This window comes from Atractosteus spatula, chromosome 12 (genome assembly GCF_055471065.1).
Source record: "Atractosteus spatula isolate fAtrSpa1 chromosome 12, fAtrSpa1.hap1, whole genome shotgun sequence".
Taxonomy (NCBI): Eukaryota; Metazoa; Chordata; class Actinopteri; order Semionotiformes; family Lepisosteidae; genus Atractosteus; species Atractosteus spatula.
Window position 1 is genome coordinate 1,229,464 of NC_142717.1, and position 25,424 is coordinate 1,254,887.

At 42.7% G+C, this 25,424-nt stretch overlaps 1 protein-coding gene across 14 annotated transcripts in view; it reads right to left on the reverse strand.

The window, feature by feature from the left end:
• LOC148822503 (trafficking kinesin-binding protein 1-like) overlaps positions 1-25,424 on the reverse strand; it is a 58,936-nt gene that overhangs the window by 7,520 nt on the left and 25,992 nt on the right. For 5 of the 14 annotated variants that reach the window (XM_088928942.1, XM_088928946.1, XM_088928943.1 and 2 more), the window contains 12 exons: positions 12,106-12,182; positions 10,041-10,157; positions 9,747-9,847; positions 8,749-8,857; positions 8,316-8,394; positions 7,391-7,521; positions 6,933-7,007; positions 5,907-6,044; positions 5,098-5,174; positions 4,367-4,606; positions 3,366-3,670; positions 104-439 (listed from right to left, as the gene is read on the reverse strand). In XM_088928942.1, coding sequence (XP_088785068.1) covers positions 104-439; positions 3,366-3,670; positions 4,367-4,606; positions 5,098-5,174; positions 5,907-6,044; positions 6,933-7,007; positions 7,391-7,521; positions 8,316-8,394; positions 8,749-8,857; positions 9,747-9,847; positions 10,041-10,157; positions 12,106-12,156 — 1,759 coding nt within the window. In that variant the 5' untranslated portion in view covers positions 12,157-12,182. Of the gene's footprint in view, positions 1-103; positions 440-3,365; positions 3,671-4,366; positions 4,607-5,097; positions 5,175-5,906; positions 6,045-6,932; positions 7,008-7,390; positions 7,522-8,315; positions 8,395-8,748; positions 8,858-9,746; positions 9,848-10,040; positions 10,158-12,105; positions 12,183-17,346; positions 17,613-20,530; positions 20,838-25,424 lie in introns of those variants that run through there. The other 9 variants (XM_088928945.1, XM_088928934.1, XM_088928947.1 and 6 more) reach the window with 6 other exon arrangements.

Consider the following 25,424-nt stretch of genomic DNA (forward strand, 5'->3'; position numbering starts at 1 on the left):
GTGGTGGAGTCAGAGACGGGGATGAGAAGGGTGAATGAATGCCCCAGTATTCAGCATCCTGTCAGACGTCCCAATCCGGAGGACATTTCGGAGGCTCCCTCACCAGACGCCTCATCACCGGCAGCCTTCTGCTCTGGGGTCTCCGTGGCCGTGGGCGGGGGCTGGCTGGGGGGGGCGCCGCTGTCTGTGCCAGTTACCCGCGGCCCCCGCGACCTCTCACCTGAGGCCTCGGCGTGCGGAGGGGCGGGGCTTGAGGTAGAAAGGCTCTGGAAAGAAAGGTCACCTGGCTCGTCCTCCTCAAAGTCTGTGAACTGGTAGACCTCTTCCAGGTCCAGCTCCAGTGGCCTGAAGCCCTTGGTGACCACGCCAGGCCTGGAGTCCAAGATCCCTCCCAGATTGGGCTGGGCCAGCTGCTGCCAGTGGTGCAGGGTGGCAGAGCCTTCGCCACAAGGGGGCACACGGGACAGAGAAACAGAGCGTTAGGTGCGACCTTCCCCGTGGCCTCTGACCACCGACCTCTCCACAGCAGCACCGTGACTCCGGCGGGCCTGTCTGGTGTCACTAAAACGATCGTTCTGCTCATGTGAGCCACCGGCAGCCTCTACTTGAATAAAGACACTGAGGAATTCAGAAGAGAGATATTCATGTTAAACGGACGCTGAACACTTTACAGAAGGTCAGGTCTGTGCAATTCTACGCACAGCACATACCCATTTCCTGCGCTATGAGTAGGATGTGAATTGTGCAGTCAGCCAATTTCCACAGCATGCATATGTGCAAAAGAGAGAAAATATGTTGACACTAACTGACAAATTTACTTTGAAGGGCAAAAGGTTGTTTTTATGAAAAGCTGGAAAGGTATGGGTAAAGCTCCAGGAGCCACATTTAACAACTTCAATACAAAACCCAGCTGTACAAATAAGCATAGGTCGCCTTGTATCACGGCAGCAGCCAAATTAATTAGAATAAATGCAAACACATACAGTATACAGCACACAAGATACCAGGGAATAACCTTTCAGCTTGTGCAAACTTTGCTTTTCATCATTCCTGTTATTTGGATTAGAACACTTTAATTTTATCCTAACCATTTTATAGATCCTTAAGTGTACAGCATGTGTTTGACACCCAGATAAAAATATTTAGATATATTCTGCAGTATTAAGGTTGGCATGATTAACATATGATATTTAAATAGTTATATAATGACAATACCAGGTCAGAAAATGGTAGGCACATTTATGAGGTACTTATAATACTGTAAAATTTAGAATCTAAATGAAAAGATTTTAAAATAAATTCCATGCTCAAGTTAACCGAAAATTACCTGAAAGGAGTTAAAAGGTATACCTAAAATGTAAACAAAATGTTAGTTGTTTTACCTAAGATTTGCCTAAGTTTTATATTTGGCTATTATGTGTTTCTAATCCAATTATGCTAAATCATATGAAATAATGGGCTCATGGTGATTAATCTTATCCTTTTAACATTTCTGCCCGACAAACACCATAGAGAGAAAACACTGTACATTGCAAAATGCTGGAAGAAACACACATTTCAAGTCCAAGGAAGAATATTGTCATCAATATATTGCAAATAAGCTGTCGTCATTATTCTGTGATCTACTGTATGACCTCTTTCGTAACTACTATACAGGTATTGTACTCAAAGGTTAGGTACAAGAGAAGACATTAAATCAAAGAGAAGGACAAAAAGAAACAGGAAGGACAGTTATGAAAATTAGTAGACTTTATTGAAGATGTATATAAAAACAAATGCTGGATGACAGCACAAGAAAACCAATCAAAGATGTAAAGGAAAAAAGAAAAATTTGAACTGATAATGGAACTACAGACCAGAAACAAATTGAAAGCAGGATGAAAAGGAATCAGAGAGTTCTCAGAAACAGCCATGACATTAATGTATTCACACAGATACCTAACCTTTAGAGCACCTACACAATGAAATGCGTGAAACCTTTAAAACATCTTTGGCTTAATGTTCGATCAAGACTAGAATGAATGCTCATTTGGGAATTAATACTGTATATATATAGTAAATAAATAATTAATAAGACTATCAACTAGTGACTCTGTTTAGACTTGAAATTGTATATTCTAAAGTATTAACAAATTTCACTATTATCTGTACTAATTAAAAGTAACATAATAACACTCATTGTAAGTAGTGTAACATATACTAGTATATTTAAATGCATGCACAACTTTCCCTGTCCAAAAGACATCCCTGTAGGAAGTAAATGGCCTTGGATGTTTTCTAAAAATGAGGAAAATACATACTTAAAATGGACGTCTGGGTGTTAATATATATATCTGCCTTGCCGTTAACATTTAAAGTGCATTTCTAAATTCTTTAAAAATATACTTTTTATTTAACTTTATTACTTTTTATGTTATCAACTGCTAAGATTAATCTGATTAACTATGTTATTTTTATTAAAGTCTAATACTTATCTCACTTATGTAATATAGGGTTCTTGGTTTTGCATTTATGTCTCTAGAGCAGAAACAACAGAGGTAAGGGGGTATAATACACATTTAAAAAACAATATAGCAAAAGACAGTAAAAGCCTGAATGAACTGTATATCAAACTTTCATTTTTGACTCCAAACCAAAGAAAGAAAATACTTCAGGCTAAAATTTTTTAATCTTGGTCTCTTAAAGTAATATTTAAGCATTTTATTTTTTTCCTGCCTGTCCATTTTTGCTTCAAAGAATGAGTGACATTTTCTCAATGTGCTGAAATCCAACAGTAAATGCCTGGAGGCAAAACCCCACAGCTTGGTGCAAATTCATCTTTGGTGCAACATCGCAGCCTCTTTCTCTAGTGTTCATACTGTGTGAGGAAGATTAGCCCCATGTTAACATTCTCTCAAAGTTTCAAAGACGCAAGCTGGCCCTGCAACTGGAACACGGATATTACTTTCGGAGATACGGCTATCTCCACAGGAAGTGTGGCTCCTATTTATTGGCCGAATCCCAACAACAATGGAGATGATAGCCACTACAGTCAATTATTTTAAGATTAACCCTCAGGTGCCGGGATCCACGCGAAGGCCACCCCATCTGAAACATTGCGATCGCTACACTACGCTTCGCTTCCGTTCGCCTGACTTGAGGCAGGGAAAGATCATTCACACAGTACGCTGCAATTATGTGTAAGTATCCAGCTGTGCGAAAGGCAGCACCTTTGCCTCACGGGCTCTCAAACCAGCAGCGCGGCTGACTATCGCGGAAATAAAAGGAGTACTGAGTGGAGAGGCTACCAGAGCCCTTGTGATGCACCAGGGACCAGAGGGAGTCAAAGAGGAGGAGAGAGAGAGGCCTGGGCCCCGCCCGGTCACCTTCGAGCGGCTTGACGATCTGGAGCTTCTCGGGCAGGTAGGAGCGGCTGCCGAAGGAGAAGACGGACAGGCCGGAGTGGTGCGTGCCCAGCGACATGATGCTCTCGGCGGGGGTGAGGCTGCCGCTGTGGAGCTCGCCCCCGTCGGCCAGGTCGCGCAGCTTCCTCTCGCGCTCCTCCTCGAAGAAGCGCCGCTCGCTCAGGTAGTTCTCCCGCCGCAGCGACAGCCGGCGCAGCGCCACCTCCAGGTCACGGGAGCCCGGCGTCCCCGGGGTGCCCGGCTTCTTGTTGGCGTCGCCGTCGCTGCTGGGGACGCCAAGTGCATCGTCACGGGGTCTCGTACCGAACTCGAGGCAGGTTACAAACAAACGCGCGTTTCACTGGGGTAAATCCAGATTTGCCACTTCTGAGAACTGAGGTTCCCTCTTGGACACGGCTAATGCAATGTCTTCATGAAGCCTGAAGCTTTTACATGGGCCACTTGCAATGATGCCGTGATCTCTGTATATCACCCTTTTAAAGTTTTATCGTACTCACAGCAGTAAAAATCAAAGCAGTATCTCCCTGTCTTGGAGTAATCCTCTGTTTCCTGGTTTCTAACCCAACAGAACTCTTCATGAATGAAGCTTAAATTAAATTAATTAAAACAATTCTATAAATCACTTAAAGTCTTATAACACGGGTGAGTGATGAAGTGCCATACATGTATAATACATGTACAAGTCCTGCATTTACAGTATATACATGCATATAAATCATTAACTGACACACAATCTACTGCCAAAGGAAACAGCAACAAATTGAACCTAACTGTAAGTGCAGAAAACCGTTAATAATCAAACAGCCAGTCCAGTAAGCGTTCAATGAGCTTAGTTCATCAAGATTTCACTAATCAAATGTTGGTCAGCAATACCCTGAAGGCACAGGGTGCCCCAGGGCATTGATATTTGTTTTCTACCCAACCTTCCTGGTCTCCTGCAAGTTGAAGACCAGGCGACCCACCTGCCTTCAGGGGACTCTGTCTCCAGGATGATGCTGTTGGTTCTGTTGTCGATGACGATGTTGCTGACGTCGCTGCCGTAGAAGCTGGAGCGGGGCGTGCTCCTGCAGCTGGACAGGGCCGAGTTCAGGGCCGAGGACTGGTTAGAGCCCGGGATGTTCATGGGCGACGGGAGCAGGGACCTCTGCTTCACCGTCTGGTTGATGTTCTTCACGGTCTCGAACACGCGCTTGTGGTGCAGCCTGGGGGCGGGGGCAGAGGAGCACAGACACGTCACCCCCTGCCGGCCCCGTCCGTCCACTTTCCACCCGCTGGCTCGCAGGGGAGCCAGGGCCGGTCCCGGCAAGGACGGGACGCAAGGCAGGGTACACCCTGGGCGGGACACCAGTCCATCGCTGGGCGCACAGACACTCACCAGAAAATCCTGACATTCTAAGCCGTGCCAAACAACAGACGTGCATAGACATATAAATCATATCCAATCTTCTGATGCCAAAATAGCCTAGGAAGTACTTGCTTGCCTTCCTAAACAGGCAATATATTCAGTTTTGTACTCAAGCAGTACGTATATATTGGAACATCTACATTTGACACAACTTAAAACTTGGGACTCTAAATTTCCAGAGGTCTCCGGCCCCGGTCTCAGCCCGGGAGCTCTCTAAGCTCCGTGTTTGACGACCACAAACTGTCGGCTTTCCTGCTAAGACAGCGGATCGGCTGTTCCGAAACCCACTTGTGCTCTTCCATTTCAGGGTCGTCCATGTGCAGCTCCTTCCGCATGGTGCCCTCGATCTCCGCCGCCAGGGAGTCCTCGAGACAGCAGAAGCGGAGGTTAAGCCCATGATGGTTTAGTGTCACAATCCCTTCTTTCCAGACATCAAAAACTTCAGATTATTATTGGTTCGTCTGGAGTATCACAGTTCTCGAATTTGCTCAATGCTGTGGTCTTGAGTCAAAAATAAAACTATATTTAGAACATGTTGACAATGTGCTGAATCACATGAGTTTGAGAATAATGAAGCAGTTAAGATTAAATTCAGAGCAAGTTGATTTAAAGACATTTTTCTTACAAGGAGACATTTCACATGCATCCAGGTAAAGCTTTTGGGACCAAACCAGCTGTTGTTGGAACCCACGTCCCCCATTACATAGCCAGTCTACTCATTCATTTAGCTGCACAGCTGTAATCGCTGTAACCTAACCAGGCTCTGGGGGGATCAATAAGCAGCTCTACCCATAATGAAGAGAATACCCTGTGTAACCCACTGTAAGAGACCATTAGGAAAAGTCCTATTTGTTGTATCTCTGGAACAGGGGGGCACTTCCTCGCACAAGGGGCTATGGGACATGGGAATGAGCTACCCAAGCCGTGTTTTTGAGGTGGATACCCTGGCTCGTTTCAAGATCCTCAGATCGAATGGCTACTTACTACCACACAAGACCTTCTTGTCCATTACGATGCGACGCACAGGTAAGGAAGACTAATGGCAAGGCTCCACAGGAGCTTCCCGGGACAGAGACGCGAAGGCCTACTGTGCCTACCATAGGGAACAGGCCGAGCGAATGGAAGCGGCGCGGAGTGCTGCTGGGCACCGTCTTGTTCCGCAGGTTCTTGAGCTCCTCCTGCGCCTCATGAAGCATCTCCATGCACTCCGCGTACTTGTCTTCCAGCTCCCGTAACTACGGCACAGACGAGACGAACAGAAACCCAAAACTCACCTCCGCATCTCAGTAATAACAATAATTAATAATAATAATTGCTTACACTTATACAGCGCTTTTCTGGACACAACACTCAAAGCGCTTTACAGGTAATGGGGCTCCTTTGCTCCTTTGCCCCCTCCACCACCGCCAGTGTGCAGCCCCACCTGGATGATGCGCCAGAACGCTCACCACACATCAGCTCTCAGTGGGGAGGAGAGCAGAGTGATGGAGCCAGTTCAGAGATGGGGATTATTAGGAGGCCATGATTGGTAAAGGCCAACGGGAAATGTGGCCAGGATGCCAGGGTAACACCCCTACTCTTTTCTCAGCCTCAGCTGCTCCCAGGAGTCTCCCATCCAGGTACTGACCAGTACTGACTCACACCTGCTGAGCTTCAATGTGATTCTGCAGCCTACAAGTGTCTTATTTTACCGAAAGGTCCAATGGAAGATTCTGTCAAAACTAAGGTACAGGTCTCAGGCATCTAGTTTCTAGCACGCCAACCCTGTGACAGCGTCACAGAAAATAGCTGATCTCATTATATCTAATTATGTCAATGTGCTTCAATGGGGTCACTTCAGGCTGCACAGAGGAGCAATGACATGTTTTAGTTCTTCGTACAAGATCATCCCTGGGTGGACAAAGCTTCACCTACTGTTAACATCCTCGCAATGAAATCTGTTTTCTGTTCTAGACATGTCTTAAAGCAGCGATTCAGTGCCAATCCTATTTACAGCTCTGAAAAGCAAGCGGTGAACGCAGAAGACCTTGTGTGCAGTTTTGGTCCGTTCACCATCTACTTGACCTCCGGGACAGGAAACGGACAGGGGAGGAGAGTGTGAAACACACTGAAGCGGTCTTTACCTCAGCTGTGAGCTGTCGCTGAGCGTCTTTGGCAGCCCCCAAATGCTGGGTGAGCTCTTCATTTTCAACGGCATACTAGGAAAAGAAGAGTAACGCATTGACACAGGTTTCCAGAGGCGCGTGGAGACAGACACAGCCATTGACTGTGTAGACTGCAAGGGTTAAAGAAAGTCAAAAGATCCAGTAAGCACATATACTGTACAGTATGTGTATTTCCCTTATGTAATAGTGTTTTTGTGCTTTAAAAATGTCCATCATGATTTACATGGTGGAAATTGGGCAATAACAGAGCCCTAGTCCATTAACCCTAGGTTCTTGTAATGCATTTCTTCTCTGCATATTTGTAAAGACTACCTTGCCAAAAAGTGCTTGTTCATACTATTCATATGTCAGTTTCATATATGGCAAAGGTACAGCAAGAGACCCCGTGGCACACGATAGTGAGAATCCGATCATACCGACTTGGATTTCTTCTGCAGATCCACGATCTGAGACAGCAGGTGGGTGATCTCCTCCTGCTGTCGAGCTGCATCTTCAGTTTTCTTGGCTAACTCTTCAGCAATGCTGGAGATCTGTATGTTGGCATCCCCTTTTCAACAAGCAGAAAATGAGAAGTTATAACGCGCCTTCCAGGTTTGTTCATGCTCCCACCAAACATACAGGATCATGCAACAATCAAAACGGTATACTGTAATTTTAACAGCTTCAAACCGGGCAAAGTCATACAGTATCAGTGTGTCAAATAATTACAGGACAGGAAAGGCAAAGTGTCACATTTTCACCCCAATACGTCTTCTTATATATTTTCTTACCCCAAACCTTTCCTATAAGTTTTTACTGATTTTTATGTGAAAATATTAGTATATTAATACTAGCATATACCTGATTTTGTAATCAATTATACAAGTCCCCCAAGATTCTGAAGAGGAGCAATGGAGCATTTTGACATGAGCACAGCCCTTTCTAATTCATGGGGGAAAAGCCTCCTTTTCCAGCTCAGGATCAACATCTACAGTGTATGAAGAGTGATGACTGGGGGGCAGTGACACATACAGTAACACCTTCTGAAAGCAACGCCATCGATTTCCATGTGAAAAACACACGTTCTTCCTCCAAAAAGGAGGATTCATATCCGTGATTGGGGTCTTTATTTGTGAAAAAACATCTGACTGTATTATCTTCCTTATGTCAACCAGTATAGAAAATTGAATTTACATATGAAACAAACAGGCTTGTGCTGTTCTCAGTCACAGATGCCAGACCCAGAATTCATGCCAGACTCTAAGGAGTGAACAACCATGAACAGACTGCAGCACCCCTCCCTCCCGCCCCCTGCGAGCTTTAACACTGTGCTGCACAGCATCAGGAAACTGAATTACTCACTTAATTCTTTGACACAGTCATTCACCAGCTGTTGCTCCTTCTCTTCATACGTGATTGTTTCTGTCTTCAAGTGGCAAGCCTGGCGCGGGAAACAAAAGCAGACAGGTGCTGTCACACGTGCCTGCATACATCAGAGCGGAGCATCGAAGCAGAGCTGCCCTTCACCTGCTCTTGCAGGTTGCCTAAGGAGTTCTACAACAGCTACACCTTCAATTGATTTAAAGGTGCTGTGTTTTGAAACTAAAGCTCAGCTTTGCCAGACTACAACGGGTATTTATTAACTTCAGACAAGACAAAGTTATTTAGTATTTAAAAGGTAACCTCCAATTTATCAACAGTTATGCTTTCTACCCATCACAATTACACCTTGCCCTCCGAAAGTGAAGCGTGGAGATTTGCTGAGTTTGTACTTTCCTTTCAGAGCACACCTTACCTCTGACCGCAGGACTATGTTCTCTTCCTCAAGGTCTTTGAGTTTCTTCTGCAGGGAGTCAAGGGGGAAGTAATTTTGGACTGACGATGTGGATTCGTTTCTCCTTATCCTGCCCACATCAACACAACAGTAGTTCACATGTAGTGATCAAGCTGTTAGGATAAAGACTATTTGGTCCTTCTGAAACACCAGTGCTACATTCAGTAATTGCCTGATTACTTTTATACTGAACTGACAGGGTAAACACAGTACAAACACATGTAGCAACACGTTAAATGATTGCATTAATGCCTCAATATTCACTTCATAACTTAGACTGTATACAGTCTGACTCTCATCTCTTAGATTCTTCATTGAACTGGGTGGCCAGATTTTATGCATTCAGAATATGCAGGCCTAAGAATGGAATTAATTATTATTAGATTGTTACCTAAAGCTCATCAACAGAAATACCACAGGAAACCATAATAATGACTGAAATAGGTAGAACACAACACATAGTGAAAAAAAGACTACAGATGTTTGCCTGAAAAATACTACATTTCGGGTCAGAAATGGCCCCCTTTTCCCCCTACAGATTTTTACAGGAGAGAACAGTTACACAGAGAAGTGAAAAACAAAAAAAAAGGATGAACTTCACCAGCAACATAGTGGGTGAAGAATTTTCGTCTCAAAGAATTTAGGTTTTAATTTTTAAAATCCCCCATACTGAGACAATATGGAGAAACATATAGCATCAAGAACAGGACAGAATTTAACATACACTGTAGGTGTATGAAGCTTGAAAGTCTTGAAGCTATCTGACGTAACTTAAAGAATGACGCATTTCCAGTGAAGATGATACACGGGGCCGAACTGAGCAGATTGCCCCACGGGGTTTCTTATCGCAATTGAGAAAGAATGGTCTGAGAGAGGCCCAGCTGGATACAGCAGGGCCATCTTTCAGGGAGGTAAAGGCCGAGGCGGACTCAGTGTTGCAGCGGAGGCTGGTCACTCACGGAGTACAGCAGGCGGAATCGGCGTCGCTCTCCTCTGCCGCAGTGGTATAAAACTGGAGCAGCTCGTCTTTCATCGACAGCTCGTGCCGCAGCTGGGAAACCTGCAGAGAGAGCAGCCCCACGCTGAGCTAACAAACTGAAGGTCACGTGCTGCTTCCTGGGACAAGCAGCACAAAGAGGTCCTCCCGCAGCTCATTTACACGCACTCTCGGGGCCTTGAGATGTCTCACAAACGACAGCGGTACCTGCATTTGCTCATTTGAAAGGTAGTCCACTATTCCAGGCCCAGCTCACCTCCTCTCGAATGTGCTCCACCTGCTCCTCCAGGTATTCATTTCGCTCCGTCAGAGTCTTGTTCTTCTTCAGCAGCGACTGACCGATCCTTGCGGCCAACTCCAAATCTCGCTCTTTCTGCAAAAGAGATTAAAAAAAAAAATGAAAATAAAACTTTTCTCTTTCCTGAATAGAAATCAGGACTGGACACAGGACTTGGGACTATTCATGAATGGACATACTGGCCGCGTGTGGCGACACTGGTGCTGCCTTTCTTTTGGCCACTACCTTTACAAGGGTGTGCATCTGCGTTATCATGCTGTGACAGACGCCAGTCTCTGGTAGCTCAGTGATGTGATGCTCCAGCCCAAGCCAGCTGAGCCCTTTGCCCAGACGGAAAGGGCTTAGAACTGTCTTACTGATGAAGATTTTGCTGGGGTCAACACCATTCCAGAAGTACACTAGTCTACCTCCCAAAATAAGAGGCTTTATTTTTTACAGAAAGATTAATACGCCCACTTCACGCTCTCAGAGAGGAGACGAAATATAACAGTGATATTATAGTTATAGTCTCACATTTTTTTCCTATAACCCTTCTACAATATACTTAAATAATATGAAATGACAGCCAAGCTACCTTTAAATATATTCAGATTCAATGTAAACTGTCCCGCTGTGCAATTTTTATTGATGTTAAAAATTTAATAAATCTCTGACTGGACTGAATAAGACTTTAGGAGAGGATAAGCTCATAGACTATACAGCACGAACAAAAGGATTTAGAATGTAAGACATACTGTATTTATTGTGGAAACTCATTGTTCTCATGAGGTAAAATTTCTATTTTACAAGGTAGACTTTTTAAACTATTTTAAAGTCATTATCTTAAACTCATTTTCTTTAGTAGCAGAACTATCGCCAAAATGCAAATATCACAGGTGACCCAATTACAATACAGAACTGAGAAAAGAGTGGGCTTAAATTCAAAACAGCACTGCATTTCCAGATGTGATGTCATTCAAACTGAATATTAAATTGTTACTCTCGCATGCTTCAAGTATTTAATATTGAGCACCAGGCACTCGAGGTCTAGAACCTCTTTATGGTAGTGCATTTTAATTGAGCACCCCCTTAGCACCAACTGATTCCCATTCCCAATGGCACTATTTGAACCAATTCGTTACTCGTTATCAATATTGAGCTTGATCGGGCGTGAGGGCTTACGCAAAATGTATATTTAATATCAGATGGAACTGTGTTGTAAAGAGAAAAGGCAGTTTAACACACCCAACTAAACACTCGAGTCAGACGGATCACGATCCAGCAATGATCAGGTACAATAATTCCTAGGGAGCAGCCCTGCTAATGCAGCCCTTCACAACAGTACTATTTCAAAGTGCAGAGTTCAGTACATACTCACTAACCTAAAAACAGAAGTGGAAGGTTATGCAAAGCTGACTACGGAGCCTGAAATGAACAATAGCAACCAGTCTTTGAAAACCAAAGCTAGTATAACAGCAAGACAGACTAGGACAGCCATGGGCAACATTTCCTAGACTATAAACTAGGTCGCTGTCTGCATGAGAATATAAGAAGGTTACTGAGAGGCCACCTGGAGCGTCTGGTAGCTAGGAGTTAAGTGAACCAAGGATCTCGTACAGACATTCATTGAAAGTATGGAACAAGCTGCCCAGCCATTAGTGTAGAGACACACCTGCTGTTCCAGTTTTAATGCTATATCAGTGCTTGTACACTATACTTGTAGAGTGCACTTGAGAAAAGGTGAAAATGGTGTGTTTTTTAGACTTGTAGACCCCTATCCGTATTTGGGAGATATATTTATAAGAGAATATGCTGCGTGACATGGAAATGCTGGATATAAAAGTAAAAATGTTAAGCATCAGCAAAAAGGCTTCAGACAGGATGTCACACTGTTAGTTCAAGACCATGACACAGCGCTGATTCAAACACAGTTGTTTTGGAACTTTTCATTTCATTACTTTTGTGAAGGTGAGAGCAAACTATCAAACGACACCACTTGCGTGCATCGGCTTCATGGCTTCCGCCCACCTCTTTTAGCTCTTACCTCTTCAAGCAGACGTGTGACAGCATCTATGTCATTGTATGTTTTAGTCATCTGGCCCACTCTTTCAGCACATAGAACTGCAGGGAGAGAAGACAGGCTTGTTACTGCGTTACTGCGCAAGCATGAGGGAGCAGCAACACTGTGACCAGAGGGAATCCCGCTGTAACTGGAACTAAAACATTATTATTTTAAATAACTACTGTACTTCATCAGTCTGGACCCTACATTTCAGTCTGTTGGCCCATCACCATGTTCCATAGCCACCAACCGTAACAGATTCTTCCAAGACACCCTCCGGCACTCTGAGATCACTCAGCACACACAGCTAAACACTCACGACACTTTCTCCCTTTCATACTGAGACATTTATTCCAGACATGATCAGCGCTTATAAAGGAGTCCCTGCTATGGTAGAATTAATACAATTTTCCGCTTAGTTCTTACTTTCTGAAACTCAACATTTTAAGATATGCCCATGCAAATAATTTCACTTTTGTTCGATTTCAAACTCTTAAACACGAGAGATAAGCACTTGCAGGAAAATGAAGGCAGCACACAAGGGCCACACTCAAGTCATCTTCTCTGAAACAGAAGCAGTATCTATTCAGTAGCCTACTTAGCAGAATGACCTCGAAATGAAACATAACTGGGACACTGATAAAGCTGAATAAGGTCAAAATACTTAAATATCCATGAAGTAAAAAAACATAGTAGCTAAAAACGACTGTCATCTACAAGTTTGACAAACCAAAAATCTAAGTACTGTCCAAGGCCTGTTTTATAGAGAATAATTTTATTCCAGCCATAATGCATAGTCAACTTGACAGAAATATTCTTCTTTTGTATCATTTTCAAAAACATTTTAAAATAGTGCCCATTCAGGATAAGAGACAAAGAAAAAAAAGTCTCTCGTTAGATTCAAACAACTTGTAATCACTGGTGCAGTTTCCTTGCTCAGACAGAAGCAGCACCCTGGAGAAAATGTATAATAACACTACATCACAAGGCACAGACACTGTTGGAAACTGTATGCGAGTTACTTGGAATCTGAAGTACAGCAAGCATGATGTTATGACTTCATACTAGATCCCCAGGAGTGAAGGTGAACTGTGCAAAAAGTGAAATATGTAAACATCTCCCTTTGCATTTTACATGTCAATCACAGACACCTAATCTCAAGGTCAAACAGACAAGTGCTACTTAAAACACAGAGCTATTCGTCCCTTGTTTGTTTACACTGTTACTTGTATCAGCTAATCCCATTGCTGGGATATAAGTGAGTATCCCATCAATCAGATGGGTCAATTTATAATTTAAAAAGCAGGAAGACCTTGCTCACGTTTCGCCAGAAGCAAGGTGCTCTTTGTATACCAGTGATAAAACACCTGCATGCCTTCAAACAGCTTGGGTTTTCTGCTTTTTATTTCAGTCAAAAACAACAGAGGACAGAGGACTATTAAAAAAAAGCATCCTAACAATTGTATACACAATATCTGATATCAATGCCCCTGAATTATAGGTTGCTGTTGCATCCAAGAAAAATGGCAACATAATGGATCTTTAATTTTCAATAAGCAAAACTCAGTTTTGTACCATTTTTAGCCAAGAGCATAGAACCATACTGGGAAGAAAGAAAAACAAACAGGAAACCTATACTGCCTAGTTACTCACCCACAATACTTTGCATTCACTATACAGCCTTTCATCCCACCGGAGCCCAGAGCTTATATCCAACAGAAAGAGACCCTCTTCAGCTACCACATAAAAGTAGGGCCCAACTGGGTGAAGGGTAGCAGTCAGGACGGTCAGGTTACACCAGCGCAGGAATGTCTCCAGAGCACCAGGGTGCAGTCAGGATGTTGGTTTAACTTTTAAACATCCGAAGAACAGACCCTCCTACAGTCCAGTGTCCCCCACCACACCGGGGCATCGGGTATGGAAACTCTGGTCCAGAGCAAAGTAACGCCACCTACTGAACCACCACCAGCGTTTACAGCTGAACAGTAAGTGAACAGACCCAGGCTTCCTTTTGAGCTTTCCTTTTGAAAGCTAATGGTACATTACAGTATCTACAATCACACATGAGTCCTGATGGGCCGATCCCTCCTACCTTCAACAGCCCCCCATTGCTAACTCTACCTGAAATGCTGACTTTCAGGTTCTGCAGAAGATGGTATCTTGGTTAGCTGGACTCAGGGACTTTAACCATGATGCCCCTCATGTCTGAAACACCCTTTTCCTCAGCCTTAAAAATTCTAAAATATTAGATGCATTCAAAACATAACAGTTGCTTTGCTTATGTTTTGTATAGACCTCTGAGATGAATGAAAGTTCATTGTTTCCATTTACTACCAATGGGGCATGAGGCGTGCCAGAAATATTATCCTGCAGTCCACTTTTCCAATGTCGCCAGTAAGTAAAACACATTGCAATACAAACTGTTCTTCCTCATGTTTATGGGAAATTTCTGATGCAAATGAAAATGAATGCTGTCCTATACAGGGAGGCCAAAGATCGGAAACATACCGCATGGCTTTGCCCTTGTTTTAATTACAATTGGTCAGGCCTGAATGACTTTTAAACTTAGTTTCTTTTTAAAACCCATCTGCTTTTCTTCTGCTTCTGCCTGACATTGGATGATCAGTTTCATTTCTCTAAAGATGTACTGTACACAGAGATATACTGTACAAAGCTGTGTAAAGCTCTCTACTCAGTGGAACACACGTTTGTTTACCTTAAGTACAATTCATGATTAAATTCAAAATTGGGAACTAAAAATGAAGCCGAACAATGCATCGCTTCAGGATTTTAACAACGTACTGCCCATGTTTTACTGTAAGATTTCCAAGCCAAAATGATTGTGCAGTAAAATATTGTTGATGGAAAAATATATACATGGGGGAAAATAGGAGACCACATGCATTACACTGAACATCAAGAGGAAGTCCAACCTGCTTTTTATGTGCCAGCCACGTGGAAACAATGTAAATCAGGCTAAATGCAAAACAGAAATTTCCATGGGCATCATGTCTCGTGGTCAGACCTCTCAGACACATGAACAGTAAGAAGACTTCTAATAACAAATCAGCACACATGCATTTGTGGAGTATGGATTCATGGTGACCATCAAAAGATCCGTAATCAACAGCAAACATTTTTCATTATCTCTATCTGCCCTGTCCAATCTGACAATGCCCTGTTGGTTTTCTGTCAAGCAGAGTGATTAACATTTCCTACAAATATGAAAGTAAAGTGGGTGTAGGTCACTGATGAGGTTTATTTAAAGACTCTACTAAACTCTTAGGTTTAGAGTTCAATCTTATCGTTAGATCGGGCGTGAAGTGTAATATGGGCATTAGCCATCATTAGATGCATTGAAAATGTTAAGAGAGACATTTTGGTTGATATAAAAAAAATACAAAAATGTATTTCTCATGACAAGTAAAAACCATTCTCTTGAAAGTGCACACGAATGACATGGTGCCGAATATTCCTTTAAAACAATACAAAGGCACAAAACGGGTTTTCTAAATCACACAAATTATTTCAGATGTCAGTGTAAAACAATGATTATCATTACAAAAACACTTGTAACCAACTGCACTAGTCTGACTAGTCTGACAGAAAGATATGCTTGGTTCTTTGGAGCCTGAATCAGATTAACACTAGCTGTTCATGCCCAGGAAACAATACACACACGACTAAACTGCGCTGGATGAGTATTATTTAAATATTCAAATAATACAAATAAAAAATGAATAAACATTTCAAAAAGCACTGAGTTCTCATTACTCAGATCATTGCCGTGTTTCTGTCTTATGCAGGCATCTGTCTGGAAATGCTTCCAAGAGCTCCAATCAATTCAACAGATTAGAGATAGATTTTCTCGTTAAGACAATGAACAGTACATTATAGGTAACCAGATACTGTAATAGAGGGGTCTGAGTGCCTCCCACATACAGTAACACAAAGCACAATGCAAGGACATCAGCCTGCACCATAAATGCTACTATTCCACTTCTTGAACCTGGCAAAATACAATCACAACTTAATTACTATGTACTGCAGTAAGCGTTTGTATGACAGGATTCAGCCTGCTGCGATTGCTCTCAGTCTTATTCACAGCGTAACACAATCACACGAGGCTCTGTCAGAAATTTAACTTGCCTATAGTCCCAAATCCCTTACAGCTAGTTAGAATTCAAAAGTAATTTGGTAAATCTTGTATTGCATAGAATGCAGAACATGCAGGTGAAATGCAATTCCTTTTTTAGGACAGTATTCTGCTGCACACGTTAAAAAAATCAGATATGTTACATTTCTTTTAGGGCCATGCAGCATTTATTGCACAAGATCTTTTAGTTTTAAGATGTCTTGCTCCAGCTGCACAGCTGTTCCTGACAGGATCCAAATACTATTTTGCAATGCTACCTATCGTGTCAGTTCTTCTTCCCATGTTAATCCTAGTCAGGAACAAAAGTGCTCATACAGCTGGTCTCATATCTCTTTTTATTGTATATTTTAGAATTTAATTTTTGAAAACAAAATGCATCATGTTAATATGAAGCATTATCAATACTTTTTAAATTCACCAAAAAGACAAGAAAACATTGCTGAATTTCAAGGTATTTGAAACTTTATAGAAAACTTTCACAGAAAATATTTTAAATATTATATTGTTTAACATGTTAGAGTACACATATGTCATTCTTAAATAATAATATGTAACTTAATTTATTTCTGTTAGGTGTAATTCAAATAAATAAAATAAGCCAAAGATCGGAAACATACCGCATGGCGTTGCCCTTGTTTTAATTACAATTGGTCAGGCCTGAATGACTTTTAAACTTAGTTTCTTTTTAAAACCCATCTGCTTTTCTTCTGCTTCTGCCTGACATTGGATGATCAGTTTCATTTCTCTAAAGGAAAAAGGCTCCTTTAATCACTAATGAATATAATAAAATAAAACAAATAATAATCAAATAATAAAACAAAGATATGTGATTAAATAAAATAAGCAAAATACCAAAATGTAATGATTAGAATAACTTCCAACCACTGAATGTAAAATGCAGCAATTAGTGTGTAATCAAACAACTTTAACTTGAAAAATACAAACAGGATTGTGGAGGACAACAACTGATACACATACAACGCTGGCAACACAGCTTATATATTATTAATGCTAAATTATGTAAGATAAAACTGGAGTGTTTGAACTTTAAAACAAAGCAAATATACCTTCCTCCAGGGAAAGCTGCTCTTCATCAAACACATCTTGTGAATTCTGCCTGTCTGCAGGCTCTGGCTCAGGTGAGCCATTATATTCAAAGCTTTCTTCCGAAAAAGCATTTGGAGGCAAGGACATGGTCAGAAATGACTGGTTAAAACTGACTAGGGCCAGACACCCCCAAATCCAAAGCCATGCCTGGGATGTTCTGGTTCTGAAGTGCTGGTTTCATGTCTGTCCTCCTTCATCCTGTCACAACACCTGTGACAGAAAACTCACCTGAGCACTCCCTGGCAGTGCCTGTAAACTGAACCACTCCACCAGACAAAAAAACGTGGTGGCAGGAATTGAAACTATTTTTATATTTGCTCCATCAGACGTTTAAAGCACACACTTTATAAACAACAAATGTTGCTGTACTTTCATAGTCTGAACAGTAGGTTTGTTTTATTTATACCAGTTTTAGTCATAGCCATCCACCCCCCCCCCCCTTTTCTTGCTGAAGTGGTATCTCCCTAAGATGCACCATGGCAACAGCAGAAGGAAAACAAAGTCCTTTATCCAGGTCTACCTGTGTAAAAAGGTGAGGCCTCAGATTTCCAAAGGTAACTCGACTTGCTTTCACTTCTGATAGTCATGCAAAGCAGGTGCTAATGGCCTTAGAGAGGTTCAGCAGAACACAATAAACTTACAAACAACAATCAACAGGGTAGTCTGTAACACTCATCGTTTTAATGTATTAAACACTACCCCTTGAAAATATTTTAGTAATAAGATGAACATTTTGCTGTTATACTTCCATTTTATTTTTCACATTTGAATACGGAAAGACCTATTGTACAGGGAGGCAAACAGCACAAAATAGCACGCCACAATCTTTTTATATGACTGACAAGTTATTAAACCACCCCCTCTGATGAACTTTTGACTTGACAAGTCACAATTTCTTCCTGGGTTATTGTATGATTTTTTGCTCCTTATGACCTCTGAATAGAAAAGTGTTCCTTTGCTACACAAGTGTTAGAAAGAAAATGAAACAAAGATGGTACGGTCACACTTGGGAAGTCAGGGTTAAAAAAAGAAGTGACAACAAAGTGAAATGGAATACCTTTGATTCCAGCCCAACACAGGTTTAATAGCAATGCTGGCATCCACTTGTACAGCTCAGAGGCCTGGAGCAATGGGCAGAGCACCTTTCTCAAGGTAAAGCAACAATATCTGCACCGTGAACATGCGGTCACAAGCCACAGCTCTAATCACAACCTGGAGTCCTCCAGGGTACCTCTTCAATCTGGAAATCTAGCACAGCTGCTGTATCTGATGGTGCTGCGCAAAACGTGCTCGCTTTCTTATCAGAGGAACAGCTTCACCAGCTTAAAGCAAGAGGAATGGGTAATTCGGAATACACAGTCCTGAATAATACACAACAGCACTGCACATTTAACCATATCCTGTGAGAAAATATTATTAAAAAAAACTCTCAAAATAAGTGATTTCAGTGGTTCAAAAGCTTTTTAAAGGCATGGCTGAAACTCCCATTCCCACCCATCAGAATGCATTCTGCTCGTCTTGTGAGCTGAAAGTGAACGCCCAGCTGCCAGCGCTACAAAGGCTGGCAGAGAAGAATGCTCTCCTGCTGCCTTGGCGATCAATATTCCCAGCACCACCCGCTGCAAAGCTCTGCACCCGAGCAGGAGGGCGTGAGCACAAGGCCATTCCAAGGAACAAGCAGCATGCAGAGCCTTCACCTTTGTGTTGCAAACACCCTGCCAGGCTGACTGGCAGACTGCTGCTGTGCGTTATTTGCCTGAAGCGTCACATCCGAAACACCTTACATTTGTATGTATTCATGCATTTGAACATTTGTACACAAGCAGCCTGCGCGAGTGTACAACGAGCCTTGGAGCTTGAGCTTCTTGGTTATGAGCCCAGAGCCCTAAGCGCTACTCCACCCTTAACATACAGCCAGGTAAAATCATATGATGTACTATTTTGTAGTGCACCGTCTACATTGTGTGGTGCGGTCTGTCGCACTGCCTCGTCGGCTGTCCTGTGCACGTCCTGAGAGAACAGCGCGAATAACAATTCTGATTTACATGTACATACAGCAATAAACTCCTCTACCTCTATGCTCACTCAGCTCTCGTTCTACTCTGTCTTTTCAGCAGCTGCTGCTGTACATCTGAACAAAGCTCTTCACCCACATTGCTTCAGTAAAACACCTAGCAGCACAAATGGGTGCAAATATATATTTGACAGCTGCAGTCAAAGTAATTAGTAATTAGCAATCCAGGTAATGACATACTTTTTGTGTCTTCTTTCTTCTGGCTCAGTGAAAACTAATGCATTTATGAAATACTGGACCAGCTTTTAAGTCGCTAGAATAAATAACATATCCATTCAATATCCATGATTGTAGCAGACATTATAACCTTTGCGAACAGCTGTGTTTAGCATCAATATTACTGTGAAATTAAACTGGACAAATTCTCTTTCTGGCATTAGTAGTCCTGTAGAATCATCTACGACACCTGAGATTTAAGAGTTCTTTATGTCTGTAGGTTTAAACGCTCCTAGCCTGTGTAATGAAGACAGGCCCCAAGCATCTGAAAGCAGCTGAACTGCTATTAACACTGCTGAATTTATCATACTCATTTTCAGAGAAGAACATACAAGACAGTAACATCCAACATTTCGTTTGTCCACTTTCTCATTATTTAACTAAGTTCTATGTTTTTTTTTCTGTTGCACAAACCTGACATACACAGTTATGCAAAATACAGTATTTAATAAGCACAACCTTTTGTAAAAAATAAACAGTTTTCATTTCAAATCTCCGTCCAGACAGGCTGTGGTTGAGCCCCAGCGCAGTAATCCAATCCTCCACACACACAATTTAGGAAGAAGAAAATATCCCACTCAAACCCGTCTTGAAACAAGGAAATAAACCCCCTTTGTTAACTGATAAGCAGCAGGCCCTTCACAGTCTGACCAACTCCATTCACGTCCCCAGCAGCCTGGCCTGGGAACACGGCCCCTGCCCATCTCCTAGCCAGCTCTGATGCGACCCGCGGCGATGGCAGAGAGGAGACCCCCCCAGACACACACGCACACACTGCATCAGCCAGCCTCCCGCCGCGCTGGGCCGCACCAAGCACACGCTACTGCAACGCAGCGATGGCAGCCTCTCATTACCCTCCGTGCACTCCTCATAATACCAGTCAAGCTCGTAGTAGTCCGCCTCGCTAAACTTCTGCATAATCAACGCCCTTCAGAAAAGTCCCCGTTTCTGCACCACGCCGAGGTCAGGTGGAACGCTGCCAGGCCGGCCTCCTGCTGTCGGGCTGGGAAGGAGCAGGGAGCCCTCCAGGACTGGAAACCGGGCGGCACATTGTGTCTGTGGCGGCACAGCCCAGTGAAGAACGCGAGGCACAGAAAGAAAAAAGCCCCAGGAGCAGAGAAGGGGGGGGAAGAGTGTCGGACTTCCGAATCCGAAATCTCTGTTAATTCAAGCTTTGTCTGCGCTGCTGGCGCGGGGTGGGAGTGCGTTGGGCAGCCTATCTGGGAAGGCTACGTCAGGGACACACACCACCCCCCCCCCTCCCCGAGGACTCTGCGCATCCCCCTCTCCATCCAGTTGCCATGGAGACTGACTCAGGCTGGTGCTGCACACCGCTCCCATTAACTTCACTTGCAGCATCGCTGGATTAATCTTCTTTAAAGGAGGATGCTAACAGATCTCATACAGTGGTACTGCACACGGTTGGTACTGTATGATGTAGACTGTATATACACACATTTAAAAAAATAATACTAGTTGCACAGACATTATAAATCTTCAGGGCACAGAGCCTTGAGACTTACTGTACATCTCTACCATTTATTAAAGTGAACCAAAACTTGCACATTCTTTAGGATAAAGGGTACAAATACAACTGCGGAAAAACAACACTGAATGAATTTGGGCTTGGGAGCATTACTTGTTACATAAAATCTGAGTAACAAGATTAATAATATAACACATAACAATAACAAGAGACATGAATCATAATCAAGTGAAAGATGTGTCTGTTTCCCTCGATAAATCACTGCTACAGTTTAAAGGAATGACAGAAGATGGGTGAGCCATGCCAATCGATATCCAGTTCAGGCTTGTGAGGAAGGTGGCTGGGGACACTGAGTGAGCAAGGAGGGGAGTGGAGGGTCAGGCCTTTATTTACACAGCTCATGTCATGCACTTATTCCACTCAGTATTGGGGCTAAAGGTTGCATCTCTGCATATCATATTATTCATGATATGGAATTTCCTTAAAGCAAGAAGAAAATCCAACCAGGCAAAAACAGAAACAAATTATCAGTCTGTTAACAGGTCTAGCTTCCATAGACAGGATGGCCATGGGAATGTACCATGTACTGGATTACAACAGGGGTGAAGCTGGAGAACAGCACTGCAAGAAGGATTTCAAAGCCAAGTCGATAACTAGAAAACTCATGAAACTAAAGGGACCGTCGCTGATAATGTCCCTTCATTGTGACAGTTTAAGGATTGCTTGGGAAAAAAAAAAACTACCGAGCAATTTCAAATCTTTATAACTTCCAAAATACAAAACTGTATGATGTGTGGAACTATAGAGTTACCTTTCCATAGGGAAAAAACAATCTTACAAAAATTAGTTTTGTAACACTGTAACACCATCCCTAATTCACTTAAATGGGCACCATAGCCAGCTGGAAGCTGGAATTGTATAAATGACGAAAACCCAGCTCACAATTTCCCGTTTAGCAGAAGCTTACAGCACAGTATAGAAGAAAGTCAGATACAGCACTCACATCGGTGCTCAATTCAGGGGTCAGCATCACACTAACTTTATTGCATTTCCAAGTTCAGATGCATTCAGATTTGAACGCTCAAGCCCAGTTTTCATTAATTATGTAGTCAAGGCCAGGTTTATTCTAAAAAGTGAAGACATGCAAATAGACTATTTACAGTACATATGCCTATTAGTTCAGATCATCCCCATTCAAATAATTTATCCTCTTATAGCAAAACCAAAACAAAAGTACATTATTTCTCAAATTCATTCATAATGATTTAAAAATGTCTGTAATGGTTTTTAAGATCCTATATCCTAATAAACATCTAGAATTATGAAGAGTGAAATTGCAGACGAGATAAGAGATTTCCCAAGGCTGCTATATTTCCATCTTAATCTGGGGCACAGAGGCATCTCTCAGGAGGAAGCAGTGCAAATTAACAGAGGAGAATTCACACGCGTGCTGTCTGCCTACTTGAGAACCCTTTGCTTGTCGGTTTCATTTAGGTTGATCTGATTTAGCACAATGATTTTGCTACTTGTATACTTATGCTGTTAGAATTTGCCGTACAGGTGTCATCAAACCAACAGATAATACCGTATGTTAAGACAGTTTCAAATGTTTTATATTTTAATCTATGATCAATCCCAAATACTCAATCACTGGAAACCTCTACCTTCTGACCATTTACTAACATGGACTGGAATATTTTCAAAACATTTAACCCATAGAGAACTCATCTCCACTCAATACAATGCTTTAGAATAGGCAAATATAGGCAATTCTTATAGTTCCTTAATAAGCTCACAAAGGCTGTCATCAGCATATTTAAGAAAACTATCTGTTTTTTCTTACAATCATTAGTGTAGAACACGTACAGCAAAGAAGACGAGATGTACCCCTGCCATGATCCAACAGAAGTCCAATGTACATTAGATAACCATTTCCCCACTTGGAACTCTTACTTACATAAGTCTAAAACCCATCTCAGCTGTCATTTACACTGAAATGCTTTGAGAACTTCTGTGCCAGTAAGAGCACGGAGACAAGTTAAAAGCAAAGACAAAACTCAACTAATACAATTATAACAAATGATTTTTTTCTTGGTCAAGATATGACTAAGCATGTTTAACGAGGTCCCTAGATACAAACAGCAGGAGATCAGTAAGGTACCGTGTCTTTTATAAAATGTCGCTTCACTGTTCTCCCCAGAGAATCCCTCACAGGGAGAGAAGCAAGAGTCACTGGCCTGTAGCTGTTAAATTGAACATGACACTCTTTCTCACAGGGGTTTCTTTCACAGAGAAGGGATGAAGTGTCATTGTATGCCATTACCAGTGTGGGGAGAAAACACACCTCAGAAAGGAAAATTAAAGTAACAGTTTACAGAAGTAAAATAAAAAAAAATAGCTTTAAAACGGTGTTGGAAATCCACAGGAGCATCATGTCCCGATCTCGGCAACAAGCTGAGAGGTTTCATCGGAGGACATACATCCCACCACAAACAGCTCAAAACCATAGTGTGAGGCTCTTGAACAGGTAACCATTGTAAAAGAACACCTTAGTTCAACCGATGAAGCAAACACTAGTTTCTCCATATCAACTGCTGTGTATGGGCTGCCAGTCCATAATGGCTTCTACACATCACCCAAGAGGTGCTTAGTTTCAGTGGATGAATTGTGTCACTGACTATGTAAAACTTCCTGAAATCCTTTGAGGTGAAAAGTGCGACACTTCTTGCATTGACAGGTATTAACATTATAACTGCAGGGTTAACGAAGGGATTATAATATTAATCAGCACCATCAAGGTCATTCAAACAGCATGCAGAGATTTGTCGGGCTGGGGGAAATGATTAACAGACTTCACATTGTCAACATTTCCAGTGTGACAGCCCACGGGACTGAGGATAAATTTTCCTTCTATTCCATTTGCAATTCTGAAAAAAGGGTGGGATCTAAAACATTGTTGCCATTGTAACACAAATGTTGTAGCAACCATCCTTCAGCCATTGTTCGCAAAAAAACACAGGCCTTCACCAGGCAACCAAAGAATTTAATCTTTTGATTCCTGAAATAGATCAGGACTCTTATTAACTTCAGTGCAGGGCACGTACTGGTCCCCCTGCTCATTTTTTCCCCCAAGTATTATAACTTTTACTATTTGCTTTTTTTATCTGGAGTTCAAGCTTGCATAAGGAAGAGTTTAAACAAGCATTTCGTTAAAAGGGACGTAAAGAGTCCAACATTAGCTTGTTTTTATTGATCTGTACATGACACACAAAACTAATGTATTGTAAAAATTGAGAGTTTGTTGTAATTAGTTGTGTAACGGAAAACGTCCTATATAATCCATTCCTATCTGCATAAAGAAATCCCCAGTGCCAGCAGCGGAGAGAGGGTTACAAAAAATGACAGCAGCCTGGGACCCTGTTTACTCATCCTTAACCCGAATGGTTGTTGCTAACCTTTTGTTCCTCGTCAATTAAAATGTACCGCTTATACTGTAGCTGCAACAAATTCACAATGTTTTATAGAAGGGTTGCTGATATGTTGTTGAACAGACATGACGGACGGCAGGTATGTTCACCGGGCTGTTGAACACTCATCGTCAGCGGGGCAGCGTGTCTGCTGGCAAAGTCACACGCCTGCAGTGCGTGCGCCCCAGCAGGAGGCATCCAAACCACTGCACAGGACCGAACAAGACGGCACGCTCTGCCCCAGTCCCCCCCCGCGGGGCTTTGGGCGAAAACGAGACCCTCCAACAACTGCACTAGCACCGTCGAGCTCCTCCCAGACCCAGCTGGGCCTCTCACCGGAGTGAGCGCGCACAGCGCCTTGCTCCAGGGTGCGACGGCAGGGCCCTCCGAGCCCCGAGCACTCACGGCGCCGAGGTCCTCTCCAGCAGTGACAACCAGCACCAGCCCCTTAGCGGAGCGGACGAGGATATGAGCAGGAAGGCCTGCCATATCGACTGTGGAACCGCACCAGGGTGGCAGAGGGTGCTTTTAAAGTGCTTCTTCACACAATACAGTACCCTTGAAAAAAATCCCAGTCGGGAGTATTAATAACTACGCAGAGAGGCCACCGGATAAACAACGAACACAAGTGTCTCACCGAGCAGCCAAGATCTTTCTCACTATCGTTTCGTCATGTAGGGCCTTGATCTTGGCACAAGGACAGAAACCGGCGATATCTGCGTTTATAGCTTACTATCGATTTATGCATCCCAACGCATGCCATTTCCACAAGAAGTTTCGCACACGTTCTGAATG